The sequence below is a fragment of the Aspergillus japonicus genome (genome assembly GCF_003184785.1).
Source record: "Aspergillus japonicus CBS 114.51 unplaced genomic scaffold BO86scaffold_73, whole genome shotgun sequence".
Classification (NCBI taxonomy): Eukaryota; Fungi; Ascomycota; class Eurotiomycetes; order Eurotiales; family Aspergillaceae; genus Aspergillus; species Aspergillus japonicus.
In genome coordinates, this window is record NW_020291710.1 from 133,453 (window position 1) to 146,030 (window position 12,578).

A 12,578-nucleotide genomic window follows, 5' to 3' on the forward strand; every position below is an offset into this window, starting at 1 on the left:
AGAGCCAAAGGCTATGCATAATTATTCGCCATCATTGAATCGATCATTTCAGGGTGACAGTTGATAGAATGTGGGGTCGCGATACAATACGTTGTGTGGTTCTTAAGGCACGCATTTGTGGTCATATGGCACGCGCGTAAATGCTTCAATGTGCTAATTATCAAATTCATTCCATGGAATAGCTCTAGGATTGGGTCACATCATTCCGAGACGGGGTCGAACATAGATCAAGAGGAATTCAAGGATAGACTGGTTTGACTCCCAGCTACGCACTAATGCATCCCTGCACTTGATTGAGCATCATACACCGAGACACGTAAAACGTGAAAGTCCTGTGTTCCATTGGTCTTGCATTACCAGGATTCCTTGGTCTGGCGATTTAAAAGGACGCCAAATCAACCTTGGCAGATACGCACGTGAGAAAAGAGATAAGAGTTAGAGCGGAGACGGAAAGGGACAGGCTAGATTGAGGATAATAAGATACAATTCATTAGAGGGACCAGGAACTTCCAGAACAATTAGAGTTCATCATGCTCCACCGCTTCTTCTTTGGCAGCTTCCGGGGCCTCGTCTTCAGTGGGGGCTGCAACAGGGGGAGTAGTGACGTTCGCATCTCCCTGCTGCTCCTCAGGCTTCGCATAGGCATCAACCTTGTGCTTACCATTCTCAAAAATGAAATTGGCGAGGTCCTCAACTGTGCGAGACCCTTCATACTCAATTGGAGAATCCTTGGCGCCGGCTGGGTACAGTCTAATTGTTGGGAAACCAGTGATAGGGTCAGGGACATCGTTGGCTGTCGCATCGATTTTGGCGACAGTAACCTTGGCCGCAAGGTCAGGGTTGTTGACATAAAGACTAGCAAGTTCATCGTACTTTGGAGCAAGACTGTCGAAGCTGGTCAGTTGTGTCCGCTTGACGAATATGGAAATCAGTAGGAGAAAACATACGCTTTGCAGTGCCCGCACCATGGCGCATAAAACTCCAGAAGAACGTCCTTGTCGTTATCAACAACAAGCTCCTTATAAGAGTGCGCCACAACAACGGTCACTGGGCCATCCTGAGTCTCCGGGATAGGCTCTGACTTGATGCTAGGCTCGATCTTGCCGTGAAGAACGTCTTGGATGAAGATCTCCAGATCTTCCACCTTGAGTTCCTTGGACTGGTCATATGGGTACTTGGCATTCTTGGCAGGATCTTGAATGGCAAAGGCAGGGAAGTTCTGGGGATCGAGGTTGAGGTTTCCTGCGTGCGCACCGAACATCTTGGCATCAATAGTAGCGATGTTGATAAAGCCTCTGTGCTTCTCCGCGATCGGCTTGAATTCCTCGGTGAACTGTTCCCGCTCTTCCTTTGTTTCGGCGAAAATGTATGCGAGGGGAATGCCGGCCTTCGAGAATATTGATCAGTGGGACAGGACACACAGGCCTACTTTTGGAAGAGCAGGCATTGGATCGCCTAGAACTTTCAGGCTATCCACTTACTGTGATGTACCCAGAGTAGGTCTCGGGTCCGATTTCGCCCACAAGGGGAGTGCTAGCGGTCTTGACCCAGCCGAGTAGAGCCTCTTGGTCAATTTTGCCATCGTAAACTGCCTTTTTCTCGTCGAAGTCCTTGTAGAGAACAAAGGCCGGCTGTTCGACACCCTCCACCTTGGCGATGGCAGGGTCACTTGCTTCCGCGAAGAGGTAATTATCCCGCTGGGATTCGGCAAAGGTCTCGAACGCGTCATGTGTCGTTTTATCTTCCGGATCAATGTAACCGATGACGACGATTTTGTCCATAGTCTTGATATCTTCAAGGTTCTCACCATCGACAGGTGACACGGCAGGAAGAGATTGCTTAATCATGTAGGACACAATACTGATAGGTTGAAGGTAAGTAAGAATCTATCAACTCCATCACACCAAAGATAACGGGAAAGGATAATGACAGAAAAGTATCGAGGTGAACTCACGATTCTGCTTGACGCGCACCCTGATAAGGCTTGCTCGAGTCGGGTCCACGGAAGATCTTCAAAGTCGGATAGCCCTCAACGCCCTGACCCCGACACAGATCCTCCTCTACAGTGCAGTCGATCTTTACCAGAGGAATATCCTTTGCCTTCAGCTCTGTAGCTGCTTCCTCATACTTGGGAGCGAGAGCCTTGCAGTGGCCACACCAGGGCGCAAAGAATTCTGCAAGCACCAGATCATGTTCCGTCATGAAGCTTTCGAACGTGTCCGTGTTCAGTGAGATGACATTAGACTCGGCGTCCGCAGCGTCCGCAGCGTATACTACGCTTGATGCGCCGAGGAGGCTGAGAGCCAAGGGGGCGAGAGATCGCATGTTGGCTGGAATGGCTGACGGTAGTATGAAGCTCGGTGAAGTCAGAAACGGAAAGCCTTCCTGTACTCCAGCTAATGTGGGCGACAACGCCGGAATGCTAGTTGAATGTATGATCAACCAAGCTCCAATGGAAAGTTGAATGTGCTAGGCTGCCTCGGGCTGGCGACTGGAAAGGAAGGAGGTTGACAGTGGTAGTGGTGTACAGGGTGGATAATGAGTGCTAGGTGATTAAAGACGTTAAATAGTGTTTGTGAAGTATGGGGAACGGAGTTAAGGACAGTCTGTTCTTTCTGCAGTAAGTTGCCGCTTGAGGATGCTGACTGGTTCAATCGGCCCCGCTTAATACAGCAAGGGACCAAGCTAGTGGTACCTGAATTGTATAGTAGGTATTTTGCGGCATTGCAGATAATATTGCAACGGAATGGTAACTACAGAGTACTGTACCTTAACCTTACTTTTTCCGAGGTTAGCCCCTTAGCAACATGCCACAGATGCGGTGCCTCTCGATCTATTTTGAACGAACGGTACGTGGATGTTGTAACAAGAGCCCAGCAAAAGATTATTTACATCAATCCGACACACTGCGTCATACGAACCTTATCTTTACCTATACAGAGGTACGTTTTTTATCGGGACAGAATCGACGTGTCTGGAGAACCTATATCGAGCTTTCGACAAGGGGCTCTAGCCCACATTAAAGAGACTATGCTCAAGGCTCACTATTTAGGCACAAGGAAGCGGAGGGGACAAGGAGACAGATGACATGCAGAATTATCCCAATACTGCTACGAAAGACACTGTTACACACTCCATGGCTCACTCACTTTGCATAACTGGTCGTTCACTGTGAGTGGGAACGTGTGGAATCGTTCCAGAACCGAGCGACTGTACCCCCCTTTCGCCTTCCAATTCAGTCGCGAGTGCCAGAGCATCTTGTTTTCCACGGTCAACATCGACAAGCAACATAAGAGGCAATGGACACAAGATCAGTATGGCAAGAAAGACGAATGCAGGTCTTATATTACCATATCGATCCGTAACGAGTCCAACAACCATCGGGCCGAAGATGCTGGATCCTTTGTCAGTGATGGCATAAAGCGCGTAGAAAGCCGCTTCGTAGCCTGGAGGGATCAATTGCCCGAAGAAACTTCGGCAATAGGAAGACAATCCTCCCATGACAAGCCCGTAGACCATGGCCAGCACGTACATCTCCCACGGTTGTTGGAGACCCAAAAAGCCCAGTTCCTTAACGGCAGGAATGAATCCTAGAAGTCCATAGAGCGGCACGATCTCAAGCAGCAGAATGCATAGAATGATGATTTGTGATGCACTAAGACCAAACAACCGCGCAATATAGCCCCAAGAGAATGCACCGAATACACCCGCTGCCATTGCAACCACGTTGATCAGACCCAATGCAGCAGGCTGCATACCGAGCTGGGTTTTAGCGAAGAGAACGGCCGTCCCACTCACTGTTGCAATCCCGTCACTGAGGAGAAACCACGATGCAAGAAACAACAGGATATCTTTCAGGTGCCGAGTACGCATTGCTGTCCGGACGAGAGACTTCCAGGCATATGCAACATAGCCACCCGACGCGCGATGGTTCTTGCTCTGCGAGACATGAGATAGAGGTGGTCCTGGTCGAGAACGCAGCCATGTCGCAGCAGGAATGGTGAAAAGAAACCACCAGAGTCCGATCAGAAAGAGAACAAGTCGTAGCGAGAAAGTAGTTTGCCTTGTCGCAAAGACCACGGCGATGCATATTCCTTGTAATATCACCGCGCCGATATAGCCAATGCCGATTCCATAAGAAGAGATTTTGGAGGACAGCTCGAGTTCCTGGTTATCCTTTATAGAGACCAGTTTGCGATCTGCTAGACGACGCAGCCGATTGGATTGAACCAGCGGAGTTGTCTCCCGGACTTCATGCGGGGGGGCAGATGCTGGGAAATCGGTGTAGCTGCCGTCTGGGGCTACAGGCCTGAAAGGACCAGCCGCGTCTCTTTTGAGCAAGGAAGAGTGGTGGCGGACTAACAAAGGCAAGAACGAATTCAGAAGCACGAAAGAGGCCCCAAAGCAGGTATTGGCTACAACCGCAGACAGCGCACCCAGGATGTAAACTCGCGGAGGTATTGCAAGGAAGAGCATCGTGGCAGCGGAGCCAGCCAGAGCAAAAAGCACTAGAAGCATCTTGCGATGATTCCCATGGTCTGCGGCTCCCGACATAGACACGATGAATATAGCCTGAACAAAGACACTCACCGAGAAAGTATACATAGCAAAGCTTGCAGTGTTCACTTGGAATCCTAAAATGTTAACAACGCATTGAGCTACAGTGGCTGCCCCAGGTCGCGCATACACAAGGGCCGATTGTGCTTGGCTTTGTGGGTGATTCCAACTTGCACTGCATGGGATTGTCTGGTCCGATAGAAGGACACCACGTTCCCTAGCCATTTGCTCCAGAGTAATGGGGAGGAACGACCCTTTAAAAGAGCCATCAGTCAGGATATGAAACTTTTCAATAATGCCTCGGTTCACAACATACCCATGGCACACACAGCGAAAACCTCTGCAGCCCAACCATAGCTGTACCAGCCAGCGAGCTCTTTCTTACTAGTAGGCCGTGTATCTTCACCCGGGTATTGGGGAGGATTACTCCTACCCTCTTGATCACCCTGCATGATGGCCCAAGACGTCTCCAGAAGCAGCGTATATAGCAAATAAAGATAACAGGAGTTATTTCACCTTGTCAGGAGCCAATGCAGTCTCTGTATTCCAGTTAACATTGAGCAGAGCAGGCCACGATGGGTGATTACTCGCAGCAGCTAGTCCAGACAAGACAAATCGAATGATCTCTTTGTTGATCACCCACGTTCAAATCGATACCGCGCTGTGTCTACTGTGATCCAAGTCCAAGCTCTCAAGAGGTATGAGGGAATCTTAAACGTAGCCAAAGGAGAATGATTATGGTGTCATGGGCACATGATATACAATAATGTAGTAGTCTTTTTACTGCGGCAGACGAACTCTCCAGAATACAGAGATAGCATAGGAAGGGAACTTGTCTGATAGTCAAAGTGCAAAACCAACAGTACTGCTGCAACCGGACACGCGCTCCGCAACAACACAAGGAGAGCACTGGTGTACGGGGCGCTGAGTACACCATAGTAGTGCACTAGTCCTGCTTGGGGAAAGTTGCCGGGAGTTATGGGATTACGTAACTCAAGCGATCGCTGAGCCAACTGAGGCTGGACCTGGGCTCGTGCATTTGCAGCGCATCGCGCCGGCTTCATTAATCAATCACTGCCTTGTTTCCTTGCCGGAATTTCAATCCTCTGACTGGAGTGTCTCAGCCCACCGCAGTCTTTGAATACAGACTCCGTTTTAAATCTCGCCATAGGCTACCACCTCGTACTGTCTCATACGCAAATCTCCTGCTTCCCGCTTCCAGATCGATAATTCGGTCGCCGTTCTATACGCCATTTTTATTGCGAATCGATCAGCCAGCGCTTGTGTCGCAGCTACTCCTCACAACCTTGGACACAAATTCCGCTGCGAAAATTACTACCTTCAACAACACCACATAGTAGCTGGTAATATCAGCCACTGACTGGGAAAATCCACTTTTAGAGCATTCGATTCTCCTTGTTTGGACGGAATAAGCTCGCGGCCAAGCACCGAGTCCATCTGCACCTACGTTGGCTTGCGATTCTTTGAAGCTGCAGATCATATATCCATTGCGATACGACCAACACCTTTGCTTCGGTTGATGGTGACACTCCTATGTAGGCTATATACCATACCTCCGGTTTAAATTGTGGTTATCCATCCGTGTTCCGCAATTCTGCATCCCTTCTTGCATCAGCTTTGGCTGCTCTGAACAGGCACTGTCCTGCATCAGTTTACTCCCCTTTTCTCGTGCAGAGGGTGAGAAGGGGAGGGCCTGGAGCAACTGAGATTCGGCTTATGTCTTCTGGAACATGCCGGGCGTAGTCATGGACACTGCCAACATCGGCCGACAGATACAGGGATCACCCAACGACTCGCAGAATGGTGTATCTTATTCTGCCGGGGAGAAGGCGCCATTGAAAGGCTCTGCTGTTGTTCAAAACGGCTCTCTCCACGCAGCCGGCCTGGAGAAGGGCTCCGTTCATCGCACGGACGCATCGACCGTCACAACCTTGTTAGCAAAAACGAGAGAACTACCAGAACTACCACATGTGACGCAAGGATTTTTTCCCTTTTCGATCTTACTCAATAGGTCAGCTCAACAATGCTGGAACGATCTACTTGATTTGATCACGGAACTCGCAGAAATTCAGGTGGCTCCCAATGACCCAGGACATGCATCAGTCCCCATCGTGGGAAAGCCGCCGGGGAACCAGTCGTCTGAGAATATACAGAAGAAGCTCCGTGTGCTCGAATTTGCCCACGCTAAACGTGCCGACTTCATCAAGCTTCTCGTTCTTTCTCAATGGGGTCGACAAGCTGCAGATGTCAGCAAGCTGATTGACATCCAGAATTTTATACGTATACGTCACCAAGCATACACAGGCGCGCTACAATGGATTGGAGAGATGAAGAAAGACCTTGTTCGAGCCCAGGTGGCCAATCCTGATATCAGAACGTCCCTTGAGGTATTATCTAAAGGAAGAGTGGCGTCCATGCTTACCGTAAGTTACTTGTGCCTGAAGCTAATGCCCCAATCTAACATGTGGTATGCCAGCTCGGTTACAAGCCTCCCAAGCTTCTAGCGCCGAGAAGAGCTCTAAGGAAGTTACAAAAAGTCAACAGATTATTATGTACCCGACTTGCGCTGCATGATGAGCTCCCTCCTTCCTTTCAGACTTACCGCATTCATGACGGTCGAGTCACTTTCATCGTACCTACTGAATTTGAGCTCGACCTGTCCATTGGAGAAGGAAGTGGCCTGTCCCAATTCTTTTTCGTTGACATTCGCTTCCTCTTCCATCCATCGTCACCGATCCCCAAAGGTCGAATATTCAACGAGCTTGAATCAAAAGTCAATGATGTACTTCAGACTCGCGGCTTGCCTGGCTGTTTTGATCTGTTACATAACCTGGTTCTTACAAACAAGATCAATGTCCTCTTCAAACAAGCCACCGAAATGGCAAGGGGACTCTGGGCTGATGTATTGCGCATCGAGCTGCTACATCGAACGGTTGTTGTCCACTATTGGGCACGGAAGCCTGGTAGCAAGAGCTGGGTAGAAATCGGGATCAACAGCGGCCGTCGCGGATCTATGCACGGGGGCTCTGTGCCACCCTACCTAGGGTTACGCTGGATAAAATATGGAGAAGAAGTCAACTCTGGGTTGGTTGACTTTGACACGGCGAACATGTCTATGGAACGGTTACTGCGAAGTGTTATCGCGCTGCATATATCTCATACCGTCTCCTCGGCCTATTACAGCATAAGTCAAAGCTTACTATATTCAACCAGCACGTTGTCCTTACGAGCCCAGCTCACGACCACTGAGCCCGGTAACTGCCTACTCGATGTTCAACTCACGGAAACCAGATACCTTAGGGTTTCTGTGGAGCCGATGTCAGGCGCGAACGTCTTTTCCACTACACCCAATGTCTTGGAGCGGCCTGACAATGATCGGCTAGCAGACAAACCTGCTGTTGATGACATTGTCACCCGCGTTGCACGCCTCCGGTGCATTGCAGCTATAGAAGAAGTCGAGTGCTACTTGCAAATGCTAGGCTTCGACGTGATAAACCCAAGGATGTTGAATATAGACATTCGCAGGGTCTTTCCAGCGAACGTTCTGCGCATTTCCTTCTTCAGCCACAAATCCTGGGAGCAAAACTGGGTTGTGGCAGCAACGAGCAGCATGGATGGTGATAATTGGTGGCTTGTTCAGCTTCGACCCGGGGTCGTACCCAAGAGACATTCCGCATTCGATGTGAATCTCGGCAGCCGGCCTGCTTTTCGTTTGGCTCAGGTCGTCAGCAACACTTTCATTTTCTCTCGGCATGAAAAGAGTTATATGTCCTTAGCAAACCTTGGGCACAGTCTATCGGGAATTCTCACAATATATGCCAACTCCCGTTGTCTGGCCGACCTAGACGCAATCCAATCATGCCCTCCTGCACACAAGCTGAGAATCGAGGCTGGCTTCCAGATCCCAGACATTTCACTCCGATATGAACCTGCCAAGCTTCCCAACGCCATACAATTAGTTCTGCCTGCAGGAATAAGGCAGAAAGGTTTCATCAGAGAAACCGTTCGTCTTACCTTTCTTGGTATTGATTCACAGACAAATCTCGCTATAATAGGGGCCTACGGAAGATTGAATATTCCCGTGAAAGCTTTCAGTGCCCTCATGTCCAAGTGGGACCGCTCTTTAGTGTTTCAAGAGAGCCACAACGGCTTTGCAATTCGTCTACTTGCACCAACAGGTCGACCAGTCATCATCAGTCTCGTAGAGGATCTACAGAGACTCGAATGTGTGTTGTCTATTTTAGATATCTTGCAACGGAAGAAGATAGAGGTTACATCGATATCGCTGTCTGGCATCTTCTTCACTTATGGACCTAGAAGGGACTTAGCTGCCAGGCTGGAGGTTGAAGTCAAAAGGAACCCCTCTCTTTCAGAGGCCGATGCGGCTGAGCTTGCGACCAGGTCTGATTCGATCTTCCGCTTGCAGCTCGGCATAAGATTTGACTCCACAAATCCCCATCGTCGAATCCAGGGAGCTCTTGCATCTAGCCTGAATCGTACTTCAGCAGAGGCCAGCATAGAGACCATTGCTGAACTCCTGACAAGCACATTACCTCTAATGCGAGCTTTGGATCATATAATGGATAACACTTCTCGCAACGAGTCCTTAAAGGTGCAAGTGACTGTGCGCAACGCCATGACGTATGCTATTCACTATCCTGATGCAAATCTGCGCTTTCGATTGGTTGCCAGGATACGTTCGAACCGCCTAGTGTGGGTGCTCAGAAATGTGAGCAGCTCCGAGTCTAGTTCCGACCAGGTTCATTCAATGTCCAAAGTACAGCAGTCTCTGTATGATTCCAAAGGCGAGGGCTGGAGGGGGCTTGGGAATGGTGTGATTGCACAAATTGACCGGGTTGGGAATCTTTTGGGGGAACTTCACAGATGCATTGCTGCCTCCGTTCCTAATACTTCTTTGAATAAAGTTGGTACCAGGGAATTATCGACCATCACGCCCACACAAGCTACAGCGCTCAGTGAGGTTGCCTCGGGAGTGGCAACGAAAGCAGTACGCCGGGATTCGTCACGTCCTGCTCATTTGCAGGAAAGGACAACTCAACACTCTGGCAGTGTTGCTTCAGACACTGCAGATGTCATCATGATCGACTAGAATAGAGGCTTCTGAAATGGAACCCATATTTGCACAGGCCCATATCTTTATTAGTCCACTTCATATATGAATGCCCCAAGGCACCTTTAAGGATTGTGCTCCTATTTGTGAATCTCGTATGCTGTATTTTCCGTATTTAGACACATTGCTCATCTGTTCGAACCCCCTTCCCTTCCCCCATCCCTCTTGGACTTTGTGGTAATAAATGCTTTCATTGCGAGTTTAGTCCGATGAGCATTCTACAGCGTGAGGTCTCCAAGTATGATGCGATAATGGAAGTGAAGGTGAGCCCACATCGCGTCATTGCCTTATCTGACAAAGAATGTTCTCCGGTCTCATTACTCTCGAGAGAAGTCTATTGCCTGCCTGATGACATCCGAACCTGGCTAATGGTAAATCGGTGGCTAGAATATCATTATTCATATCTATCAGTCACTCAAGTGTCGCATTTGACTAATAACGCTCTTCTCTGACTCGTCCCCGGTTTTTGAGAGCGTCATATTCTATCCATTGCACGCAAGTAAGACCATTTCCTGAAACAACCCTTCCTGGGTTCATAACATGGCAGCCTTCGTACGTCATGCAAAATGGAACAGATTCTGGGTCAGCCAAGATGAGCGCGGTTGGCAGTGGATACAGCTGAAGTGAAGATGCATAGTCCCAGAGAACGGGTCGCAAAGAGAGTGGGAAAGGCGACAAATTTCCTTGATCTAGGATGGTCTTCACAAGCTTTCGAGCAATCGATGTTGTAGAAGGCATTGTATTGGCGTCAGTAGATGTATTTTGGGCTTGAGGAGCTGGCTGATCTTCAACTTCTGAGCCGCTGTTCCCATTTGTGTGAGTGATGTCGCCTGGGCCGACCTTGATTGCGCTGCGTCGAAGCCTACTCGATATGTCATCTCGAAATATGGCGATGTCATGGAGAGGTCCGAACAGGGTCAAACGCGCAGGATTAGAAGTCCATATTGCTTCGCCAGGCGGCTCAGATGTCTTGGAGCGATCAACATGTGAATTTGCCGCGGCAAACGCACGTCTCACTCTGGTAGTGAACAGTTCAGGAATAGCATGGCGTGGTACTGTGGAAGCAGCACCAGCAGAGAAAGCTGACGACCATGGATCATTGTCACCTGGGACGAAAACGAAGCTCGAATGCTGTAGCAGCAGAGGGAATTCAGAGAGCGTCAAAGATAATGCATCAAAGTATTCTTTGTACTCGATACTGCCTGCCTGACCACTGCTGTTGATTATTGCTTTCTGCACAAAATTTCCGATAAGGACGAATGCTACCGGAAGTTCGACCACATCAAGGCTGCTGTAGTAGCTAAAAACCTTCTTCAAGGCGTCCAAAGTCCCCATGTCGTCAAGGTTGACCTCACTCATGATCGCCATCTTAAGTCGCCGACCATCCTCAACGTTGTCGTGAACATTCTCTAAATATTGAGACTGGATTTGCCTCATGCGTGGGCCTTGCGCCCGCTCACTCCCAACCCCTAGGAAGTCTACCCAGCCAAGACCTCCGCTCGAGCTGATTTCAGTATTGCGTTGTCGGTTGCTTGTCCCTAATGTGATGTCGCGGCGCTCACATGGAGGTCCACAAATAGAAATGCCTATGAATTTCCCTCCGATGGCTCCACCAACGCCGGAATTACCACCGAGTGAAGATCCCTTAACATGTGCTTCCTCTTCGTAGACTCCATCTACAAGAGCAAACATCCCAGGGGCAAGCCAAGAACCGTCTTCCGGGACAACTCGCCCATGACTCAGATCAAGAACAATACTTCCTGTTTGGTCACTTAGAGAGAGCTCCCCAGTGGGTGACACGGAGAGTAAGCCAAGGATTAGGTGGGAAGTCCCGCTTCTTCCCAGCAGATTGGCAACCGGGGTCAGTTTGTACCCGGTTGATGATGTTCGCTGTGATACCGACTGACTAGACAACCCTGATGATGTTTGGAATGACTCGTTCCGAAGGAGCCGTTGGTGAACGATGTTGTAGCGGTCTCTGAAAAAGGCAGTTTTATGAGACGGCGACGGAAAGAGTGAGGGCTTTGATTTAGCAGTCTCGAAATACTTCATATCCCCATGATATGTTAAGCGTGGAATATCAAATGCCTCAATAATCCTCAACCATTGCCTTGGATGTAGAGCCAAGTCAGCTTCTTCGGACTTTCCGCCTTCAAGGGTGTTTGCTGCAAGAACAGTCTCCGAAATGAAACCCCTGCTGTCCAAGTTTGGACTGCGGCTTGAGGTTGCCTCATGTGCTGATGTATTCTTCCCCGCGACCATTCTCCCTCCACTCATATTACCCTCCAGGATTTGCAATATAGCCTTCAATGAGGCCCCTTTGCCTTCATCAACAATCACACCACCTCCAGCTTTCCTCCAGCTCTTGGCAACTTCATCCAGCACACGTTCAGCAAGGCCCTCTTCCCGCCATCCCGAGCCACAATTTCTTCCCACGAAAGTTGCTAAGGTCTGGAGAGCAGATGATGAGATCGTGAGGTTATGCTTCCGCGTAAAAGTCCGAAAGGCTACAGGACGAAGGGTAGAGGGTGGAAGTAGAATGGGAAGTATCGAGGTTCGCGTAGGAGCGGGATTGAGTCTGGTCTTTCGAAAAGGGTGCGCAGGAGTGCCAAACCCAGGCGACGATGAAGGAACCGGATCCAGATCCATGATTGAGGCTCGAGATGTGCGTGGTGTCAGGAGAGACAACTCAACCTTTTCTTCCAGGTATGGGTGATCGCACTTGACCCTCGTAAGCAAAAGCGTGATATACCTAGAATACCCCCTGATTCGTGGTTGTTTGTCAAATGTGAGTCCTAACAATGGTCGCGAGTGGAAACAATTCAGTACCGAATCCGATAGCTAGCTATCTTGCCCGAGCGGGACGCGA

The 12,578-nt window shown here is 49.5% G+C and overlaps 4 protein-coding genes across 4 annotated transcripts; 1 reads left to right on the forward strand and 3 right to left on the reverse strand.

Annotated features, from left to right (window-relative positions):
- Positions 1–189: 189 nt before the first annotated feature.
- Positions 190–2,699, reverse strand: pdiA (protein disulfide isomerase PDI1). The gene is made up of 4 exons (XM_025672848.1): positions 1,955–2,699; positions 1,482–1,860; positions 948–1,387; positions 190–885 (listed from the first exon to the last, which is right to left on the reverse strand). The coding sequence occupies exons 1-4, from the start codon at positions 2,323–2,325 to the stop codon at positions 519–521; spliced, it is 1,557 nt and encodes a 518-aa protein (XP_025523376.1). The 5' UTR covers positions 2,326–2,699; the 3' UTR covers positions 190–518.
- A 334-nt stretch (positions 2,700–3,033) lies between these two features.
- On the reverse strand, positions 3,034–5,444 carry BO86DRAFT_370712 (MFS transporter). Its single transcript, XM_025670291.1, has 2 exons — positions 4,874–5,444; positions 3,034–4,811 (listed from the first exon to the last, which is right to left on the reverse strand). The coding sequence occupies exons 1-2, from the start codon at positions 5,007–5,009 to the stop codon at positions 3,142–3,144; spliced, it is 1,806 nt and encodes a 601-aa protein (XP_025523377.1). The 5' UTR covers positions 5,010–5,444; the 3' UTR covers positions 3,034–3,141.
- Positions 5,445–6,308: 864 nt separating this feature from the next.
- Positions 6,309–9,688, forward strand: BO86DRAFT_323146 (mediator of RNA polymerase II transcription subunit 14; the record flags this gene model as incomplete). Its single annotated transcript, XM_025668418.1, has 2 exons — positions 6,309–7,001; positions 7,055–9,688. 2 exons carry the CDS (start codon positions 6,309–6,311, stop codon positions 9,686–9,688), a joined length of 3,327 nt encoding a protein of 1,108 aa, XP_025523378.1.
- Positions 9,689–9,823: 135 nt separating this feature from the next.
- Positions 9,824–12,528, reverse strand: BO86DRAFT_451007 (DNA polymerase epsilon noncatalytic subunit). Its single transcript, XM_025676837.1, has one exon. The coding sequence runs from the start codon at positions 12,356–12,358 to the stop codon at positions 10,142–10,144; it is 2,217 nt and encodes a 738-aa protein (XP_025523379.1). The 5' UTR covers positions 12,359–12,528; the 3' UTR covers positions 9,824–10,141.
- Between the last annotated feature and the right edge of the window lie 50 nt (positions 12,529–12,578).